Below are 20,414 nucleotides of genomic sequence, written 5' to 3'. Positions count from 1 at the left end.
TTGTTGTTTAAATAATTTTATTATTTTATTTATTTTATTTCTTCTTTCGTGTCGTTCAGATCTCAGTCATCCAAAAAGTAACGACTGCTGCTGCTTTGTCATTTGCCAGGTCTAAGTCATTTTTATTGCAATTAGAGGGCATTGTAGTAGATAGCCCATTGTCTATGTTTCACCACATTTGCAGTTGGTAGTGTCTTCTTTTCCTAATATGTTCTATTTCTTAAGTGTGGTTTTGCATCGTCCAATTCCTGTTCCTAACCGATTTAATGCCTTCCGTTTCTCCCATTTCCAGTTTTTTCCTTTAAATAACTCTTCTTTTAATTCCCTTGTACTGTTTCGTTTTCTCTCCATCTGTTGATTCTTTCTTTTTCTGGTGAGTTCTTTATTGTTTGTATCGTACTAAGGAAATTTTTTCTAGATTTAAGTCGTGGTAGAAGTGGATTCTTTCCATAGTAATTTCGGATAGTCTTGAAGTAACTAAATACTCCTTTGCGTTAGTTTCAATCGACAGAGCCCATCCACCGATTCAAATGTCCAGTTTTTGTACCAACTTTAAGATCCAAAATCTCTATCTCCGAACTTAATTTTCGTTGTGTTAATTTTAATGCTATAAATATCCAATTTAATGATATTAATTGGGACTCCGTACTATGTGATGACCTTGACGTTTTTAATTATTATATCAAATTTTTATACAGTTATCCAGAATGCAATAAATATTTTTGCTTCCAAAAGTTCTAAAATAAAATCTAATTATCCTTAATGGTATAGTAGAAAACTAAAATCTTTATTATTTAATAAAAAACGTCAACACAAAGAGTTTAAAATCAAAAAAGACTAATATTTATAATGAATTTTCTCGCTTAAATGGCCTTTGTAAAAAAGAATCTAAAATAAGTTATTCACATTTTATACAAAAAGTTCAGACAGATCTCACTTCCAATCCAAAATCGTTTTGGCATTATATAACATTTTTAAAGTTTGATAATGATATACCCAACACTATGGAATTAAATTATAAATTATTAGCGGCAGGGTATGCGGTTGCAGAATTATTTAAAGAATATTTTAGTTCAGTTTATTCCATAAAAAAATTAAATATAAATGAATGTCTTGAAAAACTCAAAAAATTATACCGAAATATATCAACAACCTAATATTGAAATTACTATTAGTGAAATATTTGAAACTCTTAATTCTCTTGATTCTAATCTATGCCTTGGTCTAATCTATAACCTGATGGTATACCCAATATTTTATTACGTTCTTGCAAATATTCTCTTTCAATTTCTTTATGTAAACCATTTAATCAATCTTTAAGTGATGGTACGTATCCCTCTCAATGAAAAAACAATTTTTTCACACCAATTTTTAAGTCTAGTTTTAAAAATTGTGTAACCAATTATAAACTAATATTAAAACAATCCGTTTTGCCCAAAATTTTAGAAAAATTAATTGTACCATCATTAACCTATACGCTTAAAAATATTTTAGATAATAACCAGCATGGCTTTAGAAAGAGGCCTTCAGTAGAAATTAATTTACTATGTTTCTATCACTTTCTTAGAATATCCATGGAATCTGGTAAACAAACAGATGTAATATATACTGATTTCAGTAAGGCATTTGACTTAGTAAACCATTCCGTATTAATTGCGAAATTAAGACTATTTGGCTTAACTGACCCATTGATTTCTTGATCTTTAATTTTTTATTTAATTAATATAACTCAGCAAGTAAAAATTAATGGATTTTTATCGGACGCTACAAAAGTACCTTCTGTTATCCCTCAAGGAGGACATCTATCTCCGTTATAGTTTACCATCTTCATTTTAGATATTAAGTCGTGTTTTAAATGTTGTTATTGCCAATTATTTGCTAACGATCTCAAGATCTATGCTCATGTAATATCAGGAAATGTCTGCTATAAAACTCAGGACCTTAATAAATCTAGTTACACTAATATTAGAGTATTGTTCGATCATTTGGAATCCCTATCAAAACGGTCTAAGTGAAGCAATTGAACGAGTTCAAAGAAGATTTTTACGGCTTATTGCTTGTAAACGTAATACAATATTTAATATCAACCAACCTATATATTTACCTCTATCTTCAGTTCAGACATTTTTAAATTTAAATTCTCTTGAAAAAAGGTGTCGATACAATGATATTTGTTTTTTATCTAAATTGGTGAATGATTTGATATCTTGCCCTGAATTATTATAATTGCTTCATTTTCATGTTCCACAATATCAATCACGAAGCTGTCCTACTTTTAAAGTTCCTTTTCATCGCACATTCTATGGTCTTAATAATCCACTTGATCGCATAGCCAAATAATGGAACAAGTTAATAAAATTTGATTTGTTTAACATGAGTAATTTATATCCATCTAACCCATGTTTTCCAGCTATCTAATGTAATTAAAATGTATATCTATAATTATATAAGTTCTTTATATTTATAATTTTTTGTTTATTCTACCTAAATTTAATTTTCCAATTGTTGTTTGTAAATCGTATTGAATTGTGTCGTAATAATTTTATGCTGTATAAATGTTAGATAAGAGATATTTCCTACTGAACTTGAGCCCACATGTGTTTATACTAATAATAAATAAATAAATAAATAAAGTGGGTGTCGGGGGTCGTTTAGTTGTTTGTGTCATTCTGTCTCTGATGCGACGTCTCTCCTGATATCTGGTGGGGCAATTTCTGATAGTGCTTGTATTTCCTCAACTGTTGTTGGTTTAAGAGATCTTAAAATTATCCTGCAAGTCTCGTTCAGTGCAATGTCGACCTTTTTTGTGTGACATGATCTGGCCCACACGGGAGCAGCATATTCGGCTGTTAAGTAGCATAATGCTAGTGCTGATGTTCTCACAGTGCTTGTGTCTCCTCCCCACGATGTTCCTGTTAGCTTCCTAATCAGGTTGTTTCTCGCATGTGTTTTTTGTCTTACATTTCCACAGTGATGCTTGAAAATTCGTTCTAGTGTAATGCCTAGGTATTTTGAGTATTCGGTATTTTCAATATCGACTCCTTCCATGTTACTCTCATTGTTCGTTTTGCTTTTTTGTTTTGACGTCAGACCGATACCAACATCAGCACACGGTAAGAGAAAAATATTTGTTTTCAAGGATCTGAAGAACGCCTCTCATGTGTTTCTTCGGAAAGATCATGTAAAAAAACCACTAGAAAGATCATATGATGGTCCTTTCAAAGTTCTAGAAAAAAATTATAAGATTTTCACATTACTATTGAGACATGAAGAGAAGAAAGTGTCTATAGATAGAGTAAAACCAGCTTACATTGAAGCACCAGTTCAGCAGGATAACTCTGGCAGCAACCATCACAAGTTGTTCCAGTATCAATGGTGGAGGGAAGGACAGCAAACCAAGATACCCCTGGCCAACAGAAAACCAGTAGATGTGGACAAGTAGTACGACTCCCAGTAAGATTCAGAACCTACTTTTCACTGAAAGGGGAGTATGTGGCAGCAATAGTCACACTGATCAATAAACATGTTACCAATATTCTGTTTCTCATACATCTATGTTTCCTACGCTCTAGTCAACGATTTCTCGTTAATACATCAACGTGCCGTTTATGTTTAAATTCTTTTCGTACCTTTGTTCGCGTTTTTACTTTTTGTTATATATTATTTGTAGTATATATTGTTCCGTATTGGTTAACTAATAAATATTATGCATTTTGTTAGAGTTTATATTGTTTATACTAACAAATAAAATAAATATAATTATATAATATATTATATTATTATATTATATATTATATAATTGTACTATTTGTACAATTAAAGCTTCTACAGTTTCTTAGATAGAAAATGCATATTTGAGTTTTGTTAGGGTTTGGTTTTAACCAGTTATCTTTGTAATAATTTGACATTTCCTCTAGTGCATTGCTAAGTGTTAATTCTATATTTTCGAACGAGTGATGTTGAGCAGTAAGCGCTAAATCGTAAGCGTATATGTAGCGTTGGGTTCCTAATGGATCTATCTACTGATTGGTCGTTGGTTGGTATACACGTTAAACAGCAAAGCTAATACACTATCTTGCGCTAATCCATTTTTTTTGAGTCCTCCAGTGGGTTTCCTATCCTTGTAGCTCCAGAAAGTACATTCTATTTCTAATCATTTCAGTGATAAAGGTCGTTAGATTGTAATCACTTGTTATATCATATATTTTTTTGAAAAGGATTCCATAGTTGATCGTGTCGTATGCTGCGGTCAGGTCTATATAAACTGCGCCAGTCACCAGTTTCTTCTTATATCCATTTTCAATGTTTTGCGTTAGGTTTAGTATTTAGTATTTAGTTTAGTATTTATTTGATGTGGTCTATTGATATTCTTATTTTAATATGTCTTTTTTTTTGAAACATTTTTAAGACTTCTATAATTTTGAGTATATTAGGATGATGATAAAAATTTGAGTTGAATTCAGAGCGAAAACTTTCACAAGTATTTGTAGTTATAATATATAGAATATACTCGGATACAATCTATGAATAATGTACTGGATTATATTCTAATATTTTTATCAGATTTGTTTTTAGCAGCTGATTTCGAACCTATTTCTTATTTGCAAGCGGGATTATTAATTAAATACAATAGGTAAATGAGAAAAAACACGTAGTAATGCTATAGCCAATGGTAGAACCCATAAGAATTAATTAACTATTAATCAGTCACAATTTCCTCGTTAAATTTAATTCAAAATATTTCGACACCAACGTTTTTTGATAAAACGAGGAGGATTGTTTTGTAATATGCGTGAGGATAAGTGGGCTGTAAGAAGAGGGTATTGGTGTCGTTGCAGCTTGTTGAGAAATTGTACGTAATATATTGTTAGGTTAGTTGTTCAACGATTTAGATTTTTATACCTTTTCAGAGTATGTCATTTGTGACGTGCCGTGGGATAATATAGCTGTAAGGGGATGGGTTATGGATATTAGTGTATGGTTCGCGTTTGGAATGAATGAGCACTTCCACAGATATGTATACCATAATTCCAAATGGGACTTAATAAGACTCGTAAAATTTAAATTTCGAAAGTTTGGATTTTAATGTCGGACGAAGCTTATGTAGACGGTTGTTTAATAATTTGCGTTTGGATTTTTGGTGTAGGGCCTTTGTCTCAATCATTTATCGACCATAATTCCTTGCGACTAACGTAGTCCTCCCTGTGTAGGCAGTAATGGGTGCCGCTACCCCCGCACTCAATAAATCGAGTTCCGTTCGTTTCGATCCCCGTTACCACGCGTGTTATCGTTCGATCCCGGTGTTCGGAAAATTTAAACAAATTGGACGAGTAGGTACTTGACTGCAGAGAAAAAAAATGGCGTATTTACTTGCCAACACGAGCACTTTAACGTTCGATATCTTAGCCACCGCTCGAGGGAATCGGCCGAAACGTAGATTCCGAGTGAATTCCAACAATACGCAGTTGACACCGCTTATAAGTAACTCACTTCGGGACCAGCATAAAATGAGTCTTATAACCGAATGAATGTCGTAAGCGAAATGGAAAAAAAATACAAACAAAAATCTGAATTCTAATGATATTTTATTTTTACTACGTATTAGATATTACATAATACGTATTATAAAATAAATATATTATTAACTATTTTTAACTCTTTCGGAAATATACCACAAAATTGTATATCGAACCGAATAATTTGGCGGTGTTGAGCAGCTCTCCTCAATAGTTCTAGAGCCTATCTGAACTTTGATGGCGGTTCAACTGCGATGTTAATAAACGATTATCAAGCGCGGAAGTTTATTTTCTGCGATTTTTCTCACAAAATTCGAGTTTTACAACTCAATTTTTTTTCCAATGTATTTGGACACGTCTGGACCGTTCCAGAAGATTTTGAGTCCCATAAGCGGCCGAACCTTACATCCGTGAAGCTCATGAGCAGCGTCTACTGAACATATACACAGAGCCGTAGCGAGAGAAGGGGGCTACAGGAACCTACGACCCGTGCGCAATTCCTGGAAGGGCGCAAAAATGAAAAAATTTCAAATTAATTGTTACTTATAACATATTACTAACAAATATAAGTAATATTATGTATTTATATGGGTATTTACTTATATAATTTATAAATATTATTATGTTATATCTACGAATCTACTTATAATTATTATGTAAATTAATATTTTAATAAGTTATTGATTTAAATAAAATTAACCAACTATTATATAATTATAAGGAAAATTTATTATTTATATTGCATTTATAAGAAATATTCAGTTTTTTGTGGATTTTTTTTATAAATTAAAATACTTAAGGCCGAATTTTGAAGTTTTACCCCGAGTGCAATATTTGGTTGCTACGGGGCCCTGCATGTACGTATCCATGGGCACTGCGCCGTATGCGTCGTCCAACGGCGGCGACGTACTGCTGACGAGTGAACCGAAACTAGGGATGGAAAAAAAATATCGATATTTTTCCTCCAATAATATCTGCACATCGATATTTTAGGTTGAGCTATAGGCGCAGCAGTACGAACGCTCAGAATCACGATTGGCTGCCGCGGCAACAACGCAAAACAATGCGAAACTGAACCTACGTTAAACGATGTTTATCTGCTCTGCCGTCGCTCTCGGGTCGTGAACGTATTCGCACGCGCAACCTCCCGTGGCGGAAGGGTACGTATCGTGTACGAGCGATCAGATCCGGCTCAAACGTTTACTTACACCTAGGCAAACTTAAGTTTTGCCGCCCCTTACAAGTAAATCCTACATCGAATATTAATTTTACATAAACAATACTAAAATAGACTTAATTCTGAGTTCATTATATTTATTTATGTAAAGTTTAACAATTTGTTAGTACATTAAATAATACATAAATAGTACATAAATTAATACATTTGTAGACAAGTTAACCACTACTGATTGAAATAAAACAAGTCTTTTGCGTCTTATTTTTTACTACACATAATTAGATATGAGTAGATGCTAGAAAATTTAATAATTTTTTTTTTTTTAATTATCCATAGTTTAAAAATGTTAAACACCGCCCTAGGCGTGCGCCTATGTCGCCTACCCCTTGAGCCAGGCGTGTGAGCGATCATTTTAAATACGCGAATGCACCCAAGTTCGTATTTGAGGGGAGGGGCGAAGGGGACACTAGCCCTCCCCCCATGGCTCGTATTTTTTTCGAATATAATACATTGATTTATTTAAAAAATATAATGTATAAATAATTAAGAATATAAACTACTATGATAGACATATCATTATAACAGAAACAAGAGCTATAGGTAATGAACTGTAAATTATTTTTAAGTTTGTATTGAAGAAAAATTAGTTTCGCCTACCCCTCCCCCCACACTATGGCTTCAACTCAAATACGCCCTTGAGTACACCGCTGCGACACGATGGATTATATCAATTTATGATTTTATCGTTATCATCATCATCATCATCGTTATTTGGTTTATGGAAACTCCCGCGTCAAAGAACTACCAATAACTATATCAGCGATCGGCAGATAATATTTGTAGTAATAATAATAAAAAATAAAAAAAAACCACACTACACGATATTATTATGCACCAGTTTACCGTCCCCCTGAGGACCGCGGTTCGCTGTACGCCTGTAATAATTTATTACGTTGTGTGCGCGCATTACATATTTTATTATATTATTTACAGCACGCCTACTACTCCCGATCGCATCTTATCTTCGTCGTTAATCCTATCGCGGAATGGTTTATGTATGTAATTCGTGAACGACGCGCTTCCTAGTCGTAAGAAAAAAAAGTTTAAAGGTCATAGGTGCGGTGTACACGGTTTTTTCGACCCGTAAAATTCGTCGAAGTGAAATCTATACGAGTACGCATCGAATATCGGTTAATCCCGTATTATTATGTACTACCATCATTCCGTCCCAGAGTTTCGGCCGGCCTTATTAGGGTACAAGAAAACTTTTTAAAATTGCATTCGTTGTGCAAAGGGAAAATATCAAATTGATTCTTGAAATATGTGTCCCGGTCGTCTTCGCGTGGAATTCAAATTTTGTTTTCGAAATCTAATTTTCGTTAGTATCCGTAAGAACATTGAAACGCGTTCAATTGAGCGGAGCGGTATAAAAATATACAGTCTGGCATTAAAACTATTTGCTGAAAACCGTGAAAGGTAAATTGTGTTAACACTTGACATCTGTGAATTTCTTCTACTGATATTACTGAAATGTCGTTAACGAAAATATAAATAATAACTTATTCTTAGAGTTCGATTGGAATTGATTACATAATACGAAGTCATAAAAATTGGAATCCTAGTTTATTAACTATTATTGCAAACCATGGTTACTATTCATGTACCGACTTTATAACAGTTACGCAATCAACGGTATGTAATTGTGGGTTGCAGACAACAGAGACACTTTTTTTTTTAAAAATAAATAATTAGTTTAAACCGTCTAATGAATTAATCGATGTATAGATTTGTTATTGATAATTTTCTGTTATTTACAACTGTTGCGACTGAGAATTTATTGAACAATGTGTACCTATTGGAATTTTTTTTTTATTTCTTTTAATGGATGTTTTATAATTCCCCCTTCTCTTTTCCGAAATCGTTCTCGTGTAGAGAACAGGGCATTGTGTGCAATATACGATCATCGCCTATCAGCACACCTAACCGGTAAACCTGCTGTATAACCACAGAATGTATGAAATCAGAACGGTCACTGATAAGATTTTACAGAGTTAACATAGGAGAGTTCAAAAATCATTCGGCTATTGTTATGGGGTCCCAACATATTTCATATGTTCTGTGGTTTAATAAACAGTACTCATAAAAATAATGAAGTACGTTCAATGCTTACAACACAGCCGTAACTAGGGTGAGGCGAGCAAGGCACTTTCCCTTGGACGCCTGAAGCTGGGGAGCGCAAAAATATTAAATAATTAACTTATTTCAAGAAATGTTATTTCTTGTTTCGCTAGAAACCTAATTACAATTTTTCAGATTTTTCCGAATCGTATTACACAAATTATAAGCTGTGAGTGTGACAACCCTACAACCTAGAGGGCGCATTGCTACAGTTCTGCCTCAGAATAAAAAATGGCTCGATACGGCTCTGGTTTAAAATTCAATTACCACAGAATAAATGTTATTACTTATAAAGTGATAAAAAACTAGGACTCCATAAATATAATGACTGAATCTTGTTTACATCTAAAAGTGACCATTTTAAATTCATTTATTCCGTGGTACAACAAATAAATAATAATGGGTTTCTCATAAGAATTCAATGGCAAAATAAAACTATCATAAAAATATACAATAAGTGTATTTTATTTAGAACGTAATAAGAATAAACTTTTTTATTATTTTAAATATATTTAACTTATTTTAAAAATTAAAAACAATCTGATATAACCTGTTTGAAATACGAGTAGTATGTTAACTTATCATCCTATATTCCTAAAAACCAATTCTGTTGTTATTAATACTTTGTTTTAGATGTGTTCGTATTCGCTGGAGTAAACATAAAATCAAATTCGGTAAGGCGATTATTCGTTGTTGTAGTCTTCGTTGGGAAAAAATTTAAACACTGCCCAGGAACATGTGCTTCTTCCGAGTTGATTTCATCGTATCTATATAGAAATATACATATATTTATTATTTAATTAAAATATATGGAACATTTAAAAGTTAAATAATTGTAAGACGAGGGCGATTTGGATGCTATGATGATTAAATCAGTTTCGTCTATCTTAAGTATACTTATAAGAGATTATGATCTATTTAAGATTTTGGTATGTATTAGAGTCGTATTAAAGTATGAAAAGTCAACAATATAATTATTAACTCATCGGTCATCATCATAAACCGATGTGGCAAGATATTTGGAATATTTAAATTTTTTTAGTTGAAATACGTTTGAATTTCGTATACAAATCCCTAGATTTGTAGATATATAATTTTATATCATATATATATAATATATATATATGATATATAATTTTTATGTATATATTATATATATATATATATTTATATATAATATATTTTCATAATTTATCACGGTTATAGTAAGCAATTAAAATAATATTTGATAATTTATTTTCTTTTGAAGTCTATTTAATCAATATAAATGTAAAATATTAGTCAAAATTCATATTGACCGCTTTATATGACATAAAGTGGCACCATATATGTCCGATTTACGGTCTAAAAAATTGCTCAACTAAACGGATGTCGGAAAAAAAATTTGACACAGTCACCACAGTAAACAACTGTCTTCGTAAAATGATAAGCGCTTAATGTTCGTTACAATCAAATATTATGCAACATAAATGTAGTGAATGATTTATGTACCAGTGCGTGATGCACCTAGCATGATGTTACTGACAGTAACTGATTGCAATTATGCTTGTTCACATGTGTATTTATTAAGGAGTCGTATGTAATATACCGGTCCTTGATCGAGATCAACAGTTACTTGTAAGATATTTATATTAACGTTGGTGAAATCCGTTACTATAGAAAATAAGGTTATTAAAATTGCGGTCACAACTATTCGTCGAAACACTCATGTACAAAAATTTCCGTTGAAACGGAACTGTATTCCCGATAACAATAGCTGTAGATACCGACCTCACTATCGTGTTCCGTATGAATTCGCCAAAAAAAAAAAAAACTTTATTAACTATATTATTTTTTATAATTTATTTTTAGTCGATATTCAAATCCTACTATCCATATTACACTGTTGATTTGCTGTTGAGCCACAAGCTGGTTATGTTAGCAAACCGACACATTAATCGATCAGCGCATGTAAAGCCGCGTCCACACTAGTGTAACAAAACGACGAACAAGATTCGTGTGTAACAAATGGTCGAACTTGTAACATTCTATCGAACAAATCGGCGATCCGTCAGTTGTCGGTATTTCGACGTAACATCAAAGGATGTTACGCGAACGTGTTGCGACAGATATGAACACGTCTTCGAACATTTTAACGAACACGCAAAATAAAACTATTATTATTTATAATCAGTTTTTAAGTTCAGTTAACTGCCTACAGCCCTTGCAGCATAGTCATTATATATAGCAGTTAGAATAATTAATCACAACAATTAAAATATTTAATAATCAAGTATTACCTATTCAACTCGTATACGTCTATACTCAACGATGGATTGAACTACCATGGAGTTATTCAGAGAAGTTGTTCAAGTTATAAGGTAATTTATTGGTTAGCTAAACGCGAACCCACGCGAACATACAACACATATTTTTTAGTTGTTCGTCGTTTTGTTACGCTAGTGTGGACGCGGCTTTGGATTTTCGACAGTTCTATTCAGTCGAGTTCGGCCCGCTCTTGCCAGCACGATAAACCTATACCCGACACGTTGGTAAAGCGATCGAAAAACGTCCGTCGCGGGTGAATGGCTAAAAACAATATTGCTGTACGCGCAGCAGCGGGATAAACGTCGAAAACAATTCATCGAGGCGATACGATCGCAAGACATTTGTTGGTAATAAATTACTATGATCTCCGCAGACCGGCGGAAACAACGTGACTTACGGCCGCGACGGCCGAGCGCGTAATAAAAATTACGTCATCGATACGACTGCAGCGGCACACCACCACCGATGCGTTCGCAGCGCGTGCACTTGTACGTGCACCCGGTCGCGGAATAGAACATTAACGATGTGCAATACAAGACACTATTACTTATTATCAACTTATTGTTCGTGAGAAAACGTCTCGTACACCCGGAACGAGATCGTGGCAACGTAAAAATTGTCATTTTTTTCTTCTTTCTGCACACGACTTGTGCTCGGACAAAACACGCTGTGTTCAACGACGTTTACACCGTACCCGTTGGTCGCTGACCGTTGGGATTACATTTTTCGATCGACTTATAAATGTTTTAACATCAGTACCTAGTGTATTCTCAACCGTTCGCACACCGAATTCTCAACACTATTTCTCAGCACTATGTATCGCATGGTAAACGCGTGTTTTATTTAGTTTTATGGTTTTCGACGTGAAATCTTAACCCTTCTTCCAATATTATACCTTATAATCTTGGCATATCTGCCGTTTAGTAAAATTATTAAATGATACCCAAACGCTACGTATTTTCAGTACATACACGCACATTAAGTAAAACGTACATCCGTGGGTTCGAAACCCGGATAATGCACGACCGAAGTACAGGGTTCAACTATAGAAGTTCGAATTTTTACACTTACGGTCGGAAACACTTCTAGTGAATAATAATTTATTGTCCTGGATAACATTCGTCCCTAGCTGCGCTTCCGGAGACGATTCGATCGCGTATTTGTCTTCGATATGTATCCCGCCGGAACGTCGTTTGCCCACGTCATCCGAACTTTCTGCCGAATAATTTTCGTTTGCTACAATAAATCCAATGGAGCTCAGAGTTTTAGGCCGACGCAAAGTTTTCACCGCTCTGAAATACTTGTCTAGTGAAGTTTTACGGCTACGAAGTTTGGACGCAGTCGTGGCGGTAATGTCACTCGATTCACTACTGGTCGGGACTACGTTTTCCTTGCGACAGATGTCCGAGATGATTTCCCCTTTCGATTTTACGTAAAAATCGGCCGAGGCCTTCAAGTTGGTTTCTATTTGGCGGGACAATCGACCTGATGCGGTCGGAGTAGTGGGTTCCAAGTCGGCGATGGCGCTGTCTGTCAGATTCCACACTCGTTTTCTGATAATACAACAAATCAATATACCAATTATACCATTATACCAAAGTTTTAAAAATAATTAAACGCATTTATATTTAATACATTTGTACACAATCCTTTTTTTTTTTTTTTGATAATAAGCGATTGTTTGAATTTACAAGTGTTTTGAAAATTAAATTAAAATTAGTTATATGAAAATTGTTTTTATTATTGCAACATTATGAACTAAGTTAATATTACGATTGGAATCAATATAATAATGTCGAACAATCGCAGATTTAATGCATATAATATTAGTATACTTCATACTGTTATCAACTACATTTTTACAAAAGCAATAAAATATAAATGATTGAATTCAAAGCTTTGTTTTTAATTTAATATTTTACGAAAAAATATCAACTAAAGTTTTAGTTTAAATATACCTAGACGGGACCACGTTATGATTCGTTTTAATGTCTACGAAACAATTATTTTTCACTCCTAACTCCTTTATTGACGGTATTACTGGCTGGTTCCCAAGTTGCTTACGCATGTTTTCATCTCGTAGAACACCCAATGGAACACGTTTTTTTGTTCTGTTACATAATACACATGATTTAATATTATGAGCGAGAATTACAAATATTCACTGTTTAATCGTATATATAATAATATATCCTTACTGAAGTGATTTATAGAGAACGTCATTTTCTTTACTGTCGTCAGATTGATCTGAGGAATAAATACGAATTAATATACCATTTCGTGTACTTAAACATTTAAAAATAAAAAATAAAAGATTTGTTTTGATGACTTTCAAAGTCATTTGAAAATATTCATTAAATTACGAATAGTTTTATTGATTTAACTTCGTAGTTTAATTATTTTTAGAATATTACCGTTGCCGTATCGATTTCCATGAGCAATTTGATAAGAGCTGAAGATACCTGTATTACCAATAGCCGCTCTATCGTGTACGTTGTTCATTAACAATTTACTGTTTTCCAATTTCCCAATCGAAAAACTGTCTCTTAAACATTGCGATTGCATGCTAAAAACAAACGTAGCTACTATGAAATATTATAGACATAATACCGTCAATATAGGTAGTGGTAAATGTACGGTTATTTGAATATTAATTCGCACACAAGAGCCGACGTTTGTTTAAGATTAAAATCGACAAGATATCTTACAAGGGTTATGATGCTAATAACTTTATAAATAAAACATTTAATTCTTTTTGTCTTTAAAATGATTTCTTAACGGTTATTGTTACATAATTAATTTCGAAACTATATACACGTACTTTACGTATATTATTCTACATTCAAATAAATAAGCTGTAATGATTTATTCTGTTTTACGAGAACAGTGTTGAAAATAATTGTAATTACTATCCTTATACATACTATACAAGCAGTATATAAGCATTGCATAATTTTTTATTACACATAAAAAGAAGCTATAAACATATATTATCTGACAAATGTAATGTTGACATACATATTAATAAAATTAATAAAAATATTTTTGGTTAGGTTTATTATACATCTATACATAAAACACTGTTACTGTGTAAATCTTATGTACTGCTTGGGTAGGTACGTACTCATATAATCAATAACTCGATAATTACTAAACTGTAATTTTAAACATCAAACAATCAAATGACACAGAAACTATTAACTAAAATAGTAATAAAAATAATAAGACGTACGGGTCGACAACTTCAAGGCGAATTTTATTTTTCAAATATTCTTTTTGATGTGAACCTAAATACAAGAATTATATTTCATTTCTAATACACAAAAAATAAAAATACAGGTTTAAGAATGAAATCGATAATAATTAAAATAACTCACTTTTTTTCAAACAAAACTTCTCTATCGCCGAATCAAATGCTTTAGAGATGATTTGACAATTATCATCGGGCACGAATAAATTACTGAATACATCTTCATTTATTAACCTTTAATACAGCATAATAGTATAGTACACATCAGAAAACAGTTTATAGTTACAAAAAAAACCATTTATATACGTAAAACTTACTCATGGTAACGATAATATTTTTTGAAATCGTCTTTATCGAATTTATTATATTCATTTACCCATCCTATTTTAATAATAGTATAGAATAAAAATTATTATTAAATTTGAAGTTTTAAGTTATCAACCGATAATAATTTATACGTTCTACCTTTGCTTCGACTAGTTTCAAGCATTTGACCTATAGTTGAATGTCTTGAATCAGTATTTTCTTTGGTGATACACACGTCTTTTTTTTCTTCCCCGCAAAGTTTATTCGTGGCTTTAAGGTCTTGTTCTTTTGAAGGAACGTTATGTAAATATTTCTTAATATTTACCTGCGTTTTTTCTTTTTCAATTTGTTTGGTTATTTTTGAAATCTGCTCCTTTTAAAAATTATAAAATTACGGGTTATCAAATATTTAAATTAAACAAAATGTATTAAACTTGTAATACTATTGACGGCCGTGGAGATAAAATTGTTGGTAGTGATTCTTCAACACTGCTATCTTCACTCATTGATTCTTTAATGTGTTCTTCGTGATCGTTTGGTTTAAATTTAATTTCAATATCAACCCCAACTAAAAAGAAAATATTTTTATTAACTAAATTTAAAATGTAGATATCATGATATGTAATAATAAAAACAAAATAAAATACATACAATCGAACAATGTAAGTTATTTTCATCGTAATCAACATTTACGTTTACTAAAAATTAAGTGTTTTTAATCTGATGTCATGATGTTAAAAATACATAAATGCTAATTTATCACGAGAGAAAAGAACTAGCATAGTTTAATCTAACAAAATATGTAAATAATTATATATATAATATAATTATATGAATATTATTATTAATGTAAATACGTACCCCATTGATCACTAATTAATGAAACAATAACCATGTAGTCGGGTTTATTTGAAAAAATATAATTTTGCAATGGTATATTCATATCTATGACCCCTCCTTGTTTTAAAAATGTTTCATTGCTATTAACATTAAATATACCTATTAGTTTGTATTACCATCATACATTTATTATAATATGTAGTTACCGTATTTGTAGAGCATTTAAAAGATGATTTTCAGTATCGCCCACTAATACTGATACTGTGTGAAATTGTACATTTTTTGAAATGTTTTTGTGATCTATTAAAAAGATTTTCAAAACAATTAATTCCAAGTTTGCATCAAAGAATACCAGAACTTTGTATTTTGGAATTTGTCGAATAAAATCGTGGATATAGTTTCCAAACGGTGGTTTTCGATTAAGGAACTGAAAATATGATCATTATTACAGAACCAGGAATTTCGTAAAAATATAATATAATATATTAAACAATAGTGCATCATTAAAAGTACAAGTAAACTATAAGACTATATTATTAAATGCTAAAGAGAAATATTTTTACTTTTTAGAGACTTTTTGCACAAGATTCGTAGTAGAATATTTGTTTAAAAACAATAATGTTAACTATTTCTTATCTTTATTAATCTTATAAAATCCTTGTTTATTAAATTTAAGTATAAATGTAAAATAACTAATAAATCAATGCGATAAAGTATAAACAAATTTAAAAGTACAACAATCACTTTTTGCATAGGTTATAGGTATTGTAACATGATGTAAACAGCACATAAATAATTAATTGTTGTTTGTTAATTTTTAAGTTATCAAATCAATTTTGTCATTTTTCATTAAACCTAGCATGCAAGTAGTTTGACCCTGAGGTCAAGGATGAAACAATAAAAAAGAAGCGTCTTATATACATTCGGTGTCATCATCACAACTCCTATGCCCATTTATGGGTTTATACATTATACCTACATAGAAAAGTCACTATTAAATAAATATAATATTCATTAATAAACTAATCGAAGGATAATGTAAGTCTAATAGTTTAGAAAATGTTCGTTTACTCATCTTTTCCGATTTTTCCATCACCGCGTGTATAACATAATAAATAAGCTGTATAAATAACGTAGTACAATAACATGGATTATCATTTATCCTTATAAGTGAAAAATAAATATATATAAATAATATTTGATTCCATTAATAGAGCTCTTAAGCATTCATAATTGTTTATAATAGTCTACACATGCGTAAATAATACGACTTACCCGTTCTATATCTCTAGGGTCGGTATTTTTAATTAATTGCCAAGTTGTTTTTCCATTTAAAACAAAATCTCCTGATAGTACAGGTCCTATTTTAGGGATAAGCTTTGAAACAAATTTTGATTTCTCCCACAGTTTTGCTGACACACATTTTGCTAAAATACATGCTACTCGTGAAATTTCAAATTTCGTTCCTCTGAAAGTGATTTCCCTCAAAGCTATAAAAAATAACATATATGTTATTATCTTAAATACGTTTAATTTAAATATCATACTTTAATGGTTTCACATACCTTTAGTCAGTCGTATTGAAATCAAAATTATTATATTCGCATCTTGTGATAATGAACTGTCTGTAATTTTTAATACTCCAAAAGTCGCTTGTAATAGACTACGAGGAGTATTCATGGTTAAACAAATTAAATACATAAGTTATAAACATTAATCTAGACCAAGACACAAATTTACCAATTAATTTTAGATTCCCGAGTGTTAATTCCTTCTTCGATTGGAAATCGTATACTATTTGCTTCTGATAATTTATTTTTATTTAAAATATTCAACTTTCCTTTTTCAGTTCTTCTCAATTTGATATTTTCGAATTCTTTAGAGTAAGTTAACAATCGTATCATATCATTTAAATTTTCAGTTCCTTTTAACTAAATAGTTTCCAATAATTATAACAGTTAATATTAATGGAATAGGTTCTAAAAACATTTTCCACATCATTTAATTATTGTTAGTATTGATTTTAATATAGTATTTAATAGAATCTTTTAACTTTTTAAAATAAATTGAACATGCTATTTAAATTTAATTCGTGTGACTGGGTTCCAACCCGTACCTATATTATTTCAATAAATAAATAAATATTAACAACTTAATTTATGAATAATTATGGAAATATAATGAAATATAGTTCTTTTAAAAATACCCAATTATAAGTTCACATAATTATTTAAAAAAAGTAATATTACTTATTTAATAAGAGACAGGCAAGGTTAGAAGTTACTTTTTGGTAATTTTAGGTATTTAGAGATAGAAATAAATAAAAATTATCACGTACTCGTAAATTATCAATTAATATTACGATTACTAAAAACATTTTTAATGTTTAATTATTGTCATAAGCATACACAGACCCTACTTTTGAATACTATCTTAACAATATGTGTAAGTACAAATTATTATATATAAATAATTAAATAAATATAACTTTAGTTTTTGATTTAATATTGTGGTATATTAGTCCTAATGAATATGTTTTCCTTGAATCTCATATATTTTTCCTATTTAGCTTCAATTATTTATGATTTGTACTTTTATAATCAATTAGAGCTATTATATTATAATAAGAAGAACGAAAATGTAGAACGTATTGTTTTATTTTTTTCTATTACGAAACATAATTTATTTTTTACCAAACACTTTAAAATAAATAATATTTAATTTGAGCAACATCAGTTAAAATATGGGACCCTTATTCTTAGACTTATATTGTAGGGCTTCATTTACAAAATTTCGAGAGGTGCCCGGTTACACTCTACACCAACCATGCGCGTGCTTATGGTTTATTATGTACCTAGTAGAATTCCAATAAAAATTGATACAAACAAAATATTTTTTAATGAACTATGTTTTTTTTTTTTTTTTTAATAATAACTCACTAATATGTATTAGTTATTATGTACTCAATAATATTTTTTCAATTTATTTAGACTTACATGCATGAATGATTTCATTGTTTCAAAGCTTAATGAATACTTAGCCATTATTTCACTTTCTGGTCTTGAAGTTATTTTATTATTTTCATCTGAAAAGTGAATCAACCCAGTGCATGCTAATTTTTTTATCTCTGTTAAACATAAATCTGAAATGTTCAATATCAGAATAATTTGTTACTATATTTTTTTAGTACAACAATCACATGCGAATTAATCTAACAAGCGAAATAAATCCTCGCACCCTATATAATGACTATTATATAACAATCGTATATACCTAATTTCAACAATTTATAATAAAATATAAGATTTTTTATAACATGAAATTTACACCACATGTATGTTTATTTAATGAAAATTAAAAAATATTTTAGCTCGACTGGGGATCGATGCCAATATAACACTTCATGTTCATTATTAATACACCATAAAATATAAAATATAGATCATACGTAAGCATTCAAAAAGTTTATATTCTTTGGATATAAATCCAAAAAATTTATTTTAAACGATATTACATCATTACAAAAATTCAAGAAACCATCTTTTTACCTTTATTTTAATATGTGAAAAACTACCAAAATATAATTTGAACAAAAACAGTTCAGTGATTTATTCAAAATTCCAATTTGACAAAATTAACTAAAGCAAATCTGTTTAATAGTTAAAGAAAATCAGATTTATTTATTTTTATAATCCAGTACTTATTTAATGTGCTTGTTGAATTAGGTATAAAATAATTTATTTTATCGGACTTTAAATTATTATTTATGCATTCTAAGATTATAAGTTATAACTTATAACGGTATAGTAATGTTACTAAAACCATAGCAAAATTTAAATAATTGAAAAAAAAAATATAACATGTACTAACTTTGAAGCCCATTTTCTATTTCATTTAGATTATAATTTCTCGATAAGCCATAACTTTGAGGTTTTTTACAAGCTCGAACATACAAAAATGTAGATCGTATCCAGTTCATTGCATCACTTATGTCATAGATCATACCTAAAAATATTTCTGCATTTAAGTGTTCAATTAAGTTCTTATGCAGATGGCTTTCCACAAGTTGGTTTCCCATAAATATTTCTTCGTACCGGCACTATAAAATTATCTCGATTAAACCAAATAATACAACTTAGTGAATCAACAAGATAAAATAGGTATTTGATAATTTAGTTCATAATATACAAATATCGCTTATTGCATTTTACGGTTTAAAAATAGAGCACGTACAAATTTAACTTTATACATGTATACATATACACAATAAAAAATATTATTCATCGTCATCGTCTTATAGGCAGTCTTCGGTTCTGTCCCACATCCAAATACCGTTAGATATATTCTATACATTTCTAATTTAAGAAAAAATATATATTCATATATACCTACATTATTCTTAATATATTTTACCTACAATCGATATCATAGAAAACACAATTATTTATTCAATCGTAGTCGAGTTAATAATATTTATTATATTGAAAGTCGAATGCATCTTATTATGTTCATACAAGTATTGTTAACTATAGGATTATTTTATAAGCAGTTGTTCTTGTATCAAAACGTTCTTGGCACATTTTATTTAAACTGCATTTACCAATCTCTTATCTATTTCGAAATTATCAATTTTATAGTTATCAATAAATGTACAGCTGTTGATCCCTATAAATTTTCATTTAAATGCTACTTAACGTTTAAAAGTTAAATTTATTATTATTTTATGCCAATAAATCAAAATTCTATAATGTATTCTTTACCACCATTGCAGGTAATTCCACATCTTTACAGAAATCAACTGATTAACTAAAATGTTTCACATTATTAATAGGTAACCAAA

At 30.4% G+C, this 20,414-nt stretch overlaps 1 protein-coding gene across 1 annotated transcript in view; it reads right to left on the bottom strand.

The window, feature by feature from the left end:
- Positions 1-9,415: 9,415 nt before the first annotated feature.
- Positions 9,416-20,414, bottom strand: part of LOC112692829 (probable ATP-dependent DNA helicase HFM1) — a 30,801-nt gene continuing 19,802 nt past the window's right edge. Inside the window, exons 12-28 of the mRNA XM_025567629.1 lie at positions 19,445-19,673; positions 18,571-18,716; positions 17,315-17,505; positions 17,140-17,237; positions 16,850-17,064; positions 15,781-16,001; positions 15,596-15,714; positions 15,178-15,302; positions 14,894-15,107; positions 14,746-14,809; positions 14,556-14,662; positions 14,411-14,465; positions 13,593-13,744; positions 13,377-13,425; positions 13,137-13,289; positions 12,250-12,731; positions 9,416-9,638 (exon numbers count right to left, since the gene is read on the bottom strand). Of these exons, the coding sequence (XP_025423414.1) occupies positions 9,589-9,638; positions 12,250-12,731; positions 13,137-13,289; positions 13,377-13,425; positions 13,593-13,744; positions 14,411-14,465; positions 14,556-14,662; positions 14,746-14,809; positions 14,894-15,107; positions 15,178-15,302; positions 15,596-15,714; positions 15,781-16,001; positions 16,850-17,064; positions 17,140-17,237; positions 17,315-17,505; positions 18,571-18,716; positions 19,445-19,673 (2,670 nt within the window). The 3' untranslated portion in view covers positions 9,416-9,588. The remainder of the gene's footprint in view (positions 9,639-12,249; positions 12,732-13,136; positions 13,290-13,376; positions 13,426-13,592; positions 13,745-14,410; positions 14,466-14,555; positions 14,663-14,745; positions 14,810-14,893; positions 15,108-15,177; positions 15,303-15,595; positions 15,715-15,780; positions 16,002-16,849; positions 17,065-17,139; positions 17,238-17,314; positions 17,506-18,570; positions 18,717-19,444; positions 19,674-20,414) is intronic.

The sequence above is a fragment of the Sipha flava genome, unplaced genomic scaffold (genome assembly GCF_003268045.1).
Source record: "Sipha flava isolate LNK unplaced genomic scaffold, YSA_version1 77_pilon_pilon, whole genome shotgun sequence".
Taxonomy (NCBI): domain Eukaryota; kingdom Metazoa; phylum Arthropoda; class Insecta; order Hemiptera; family Aphididae; genus Sipha; species Sipha flava.
This window is presented reverse-complemented; position numbering and strand designations above follow the sequence as displayed.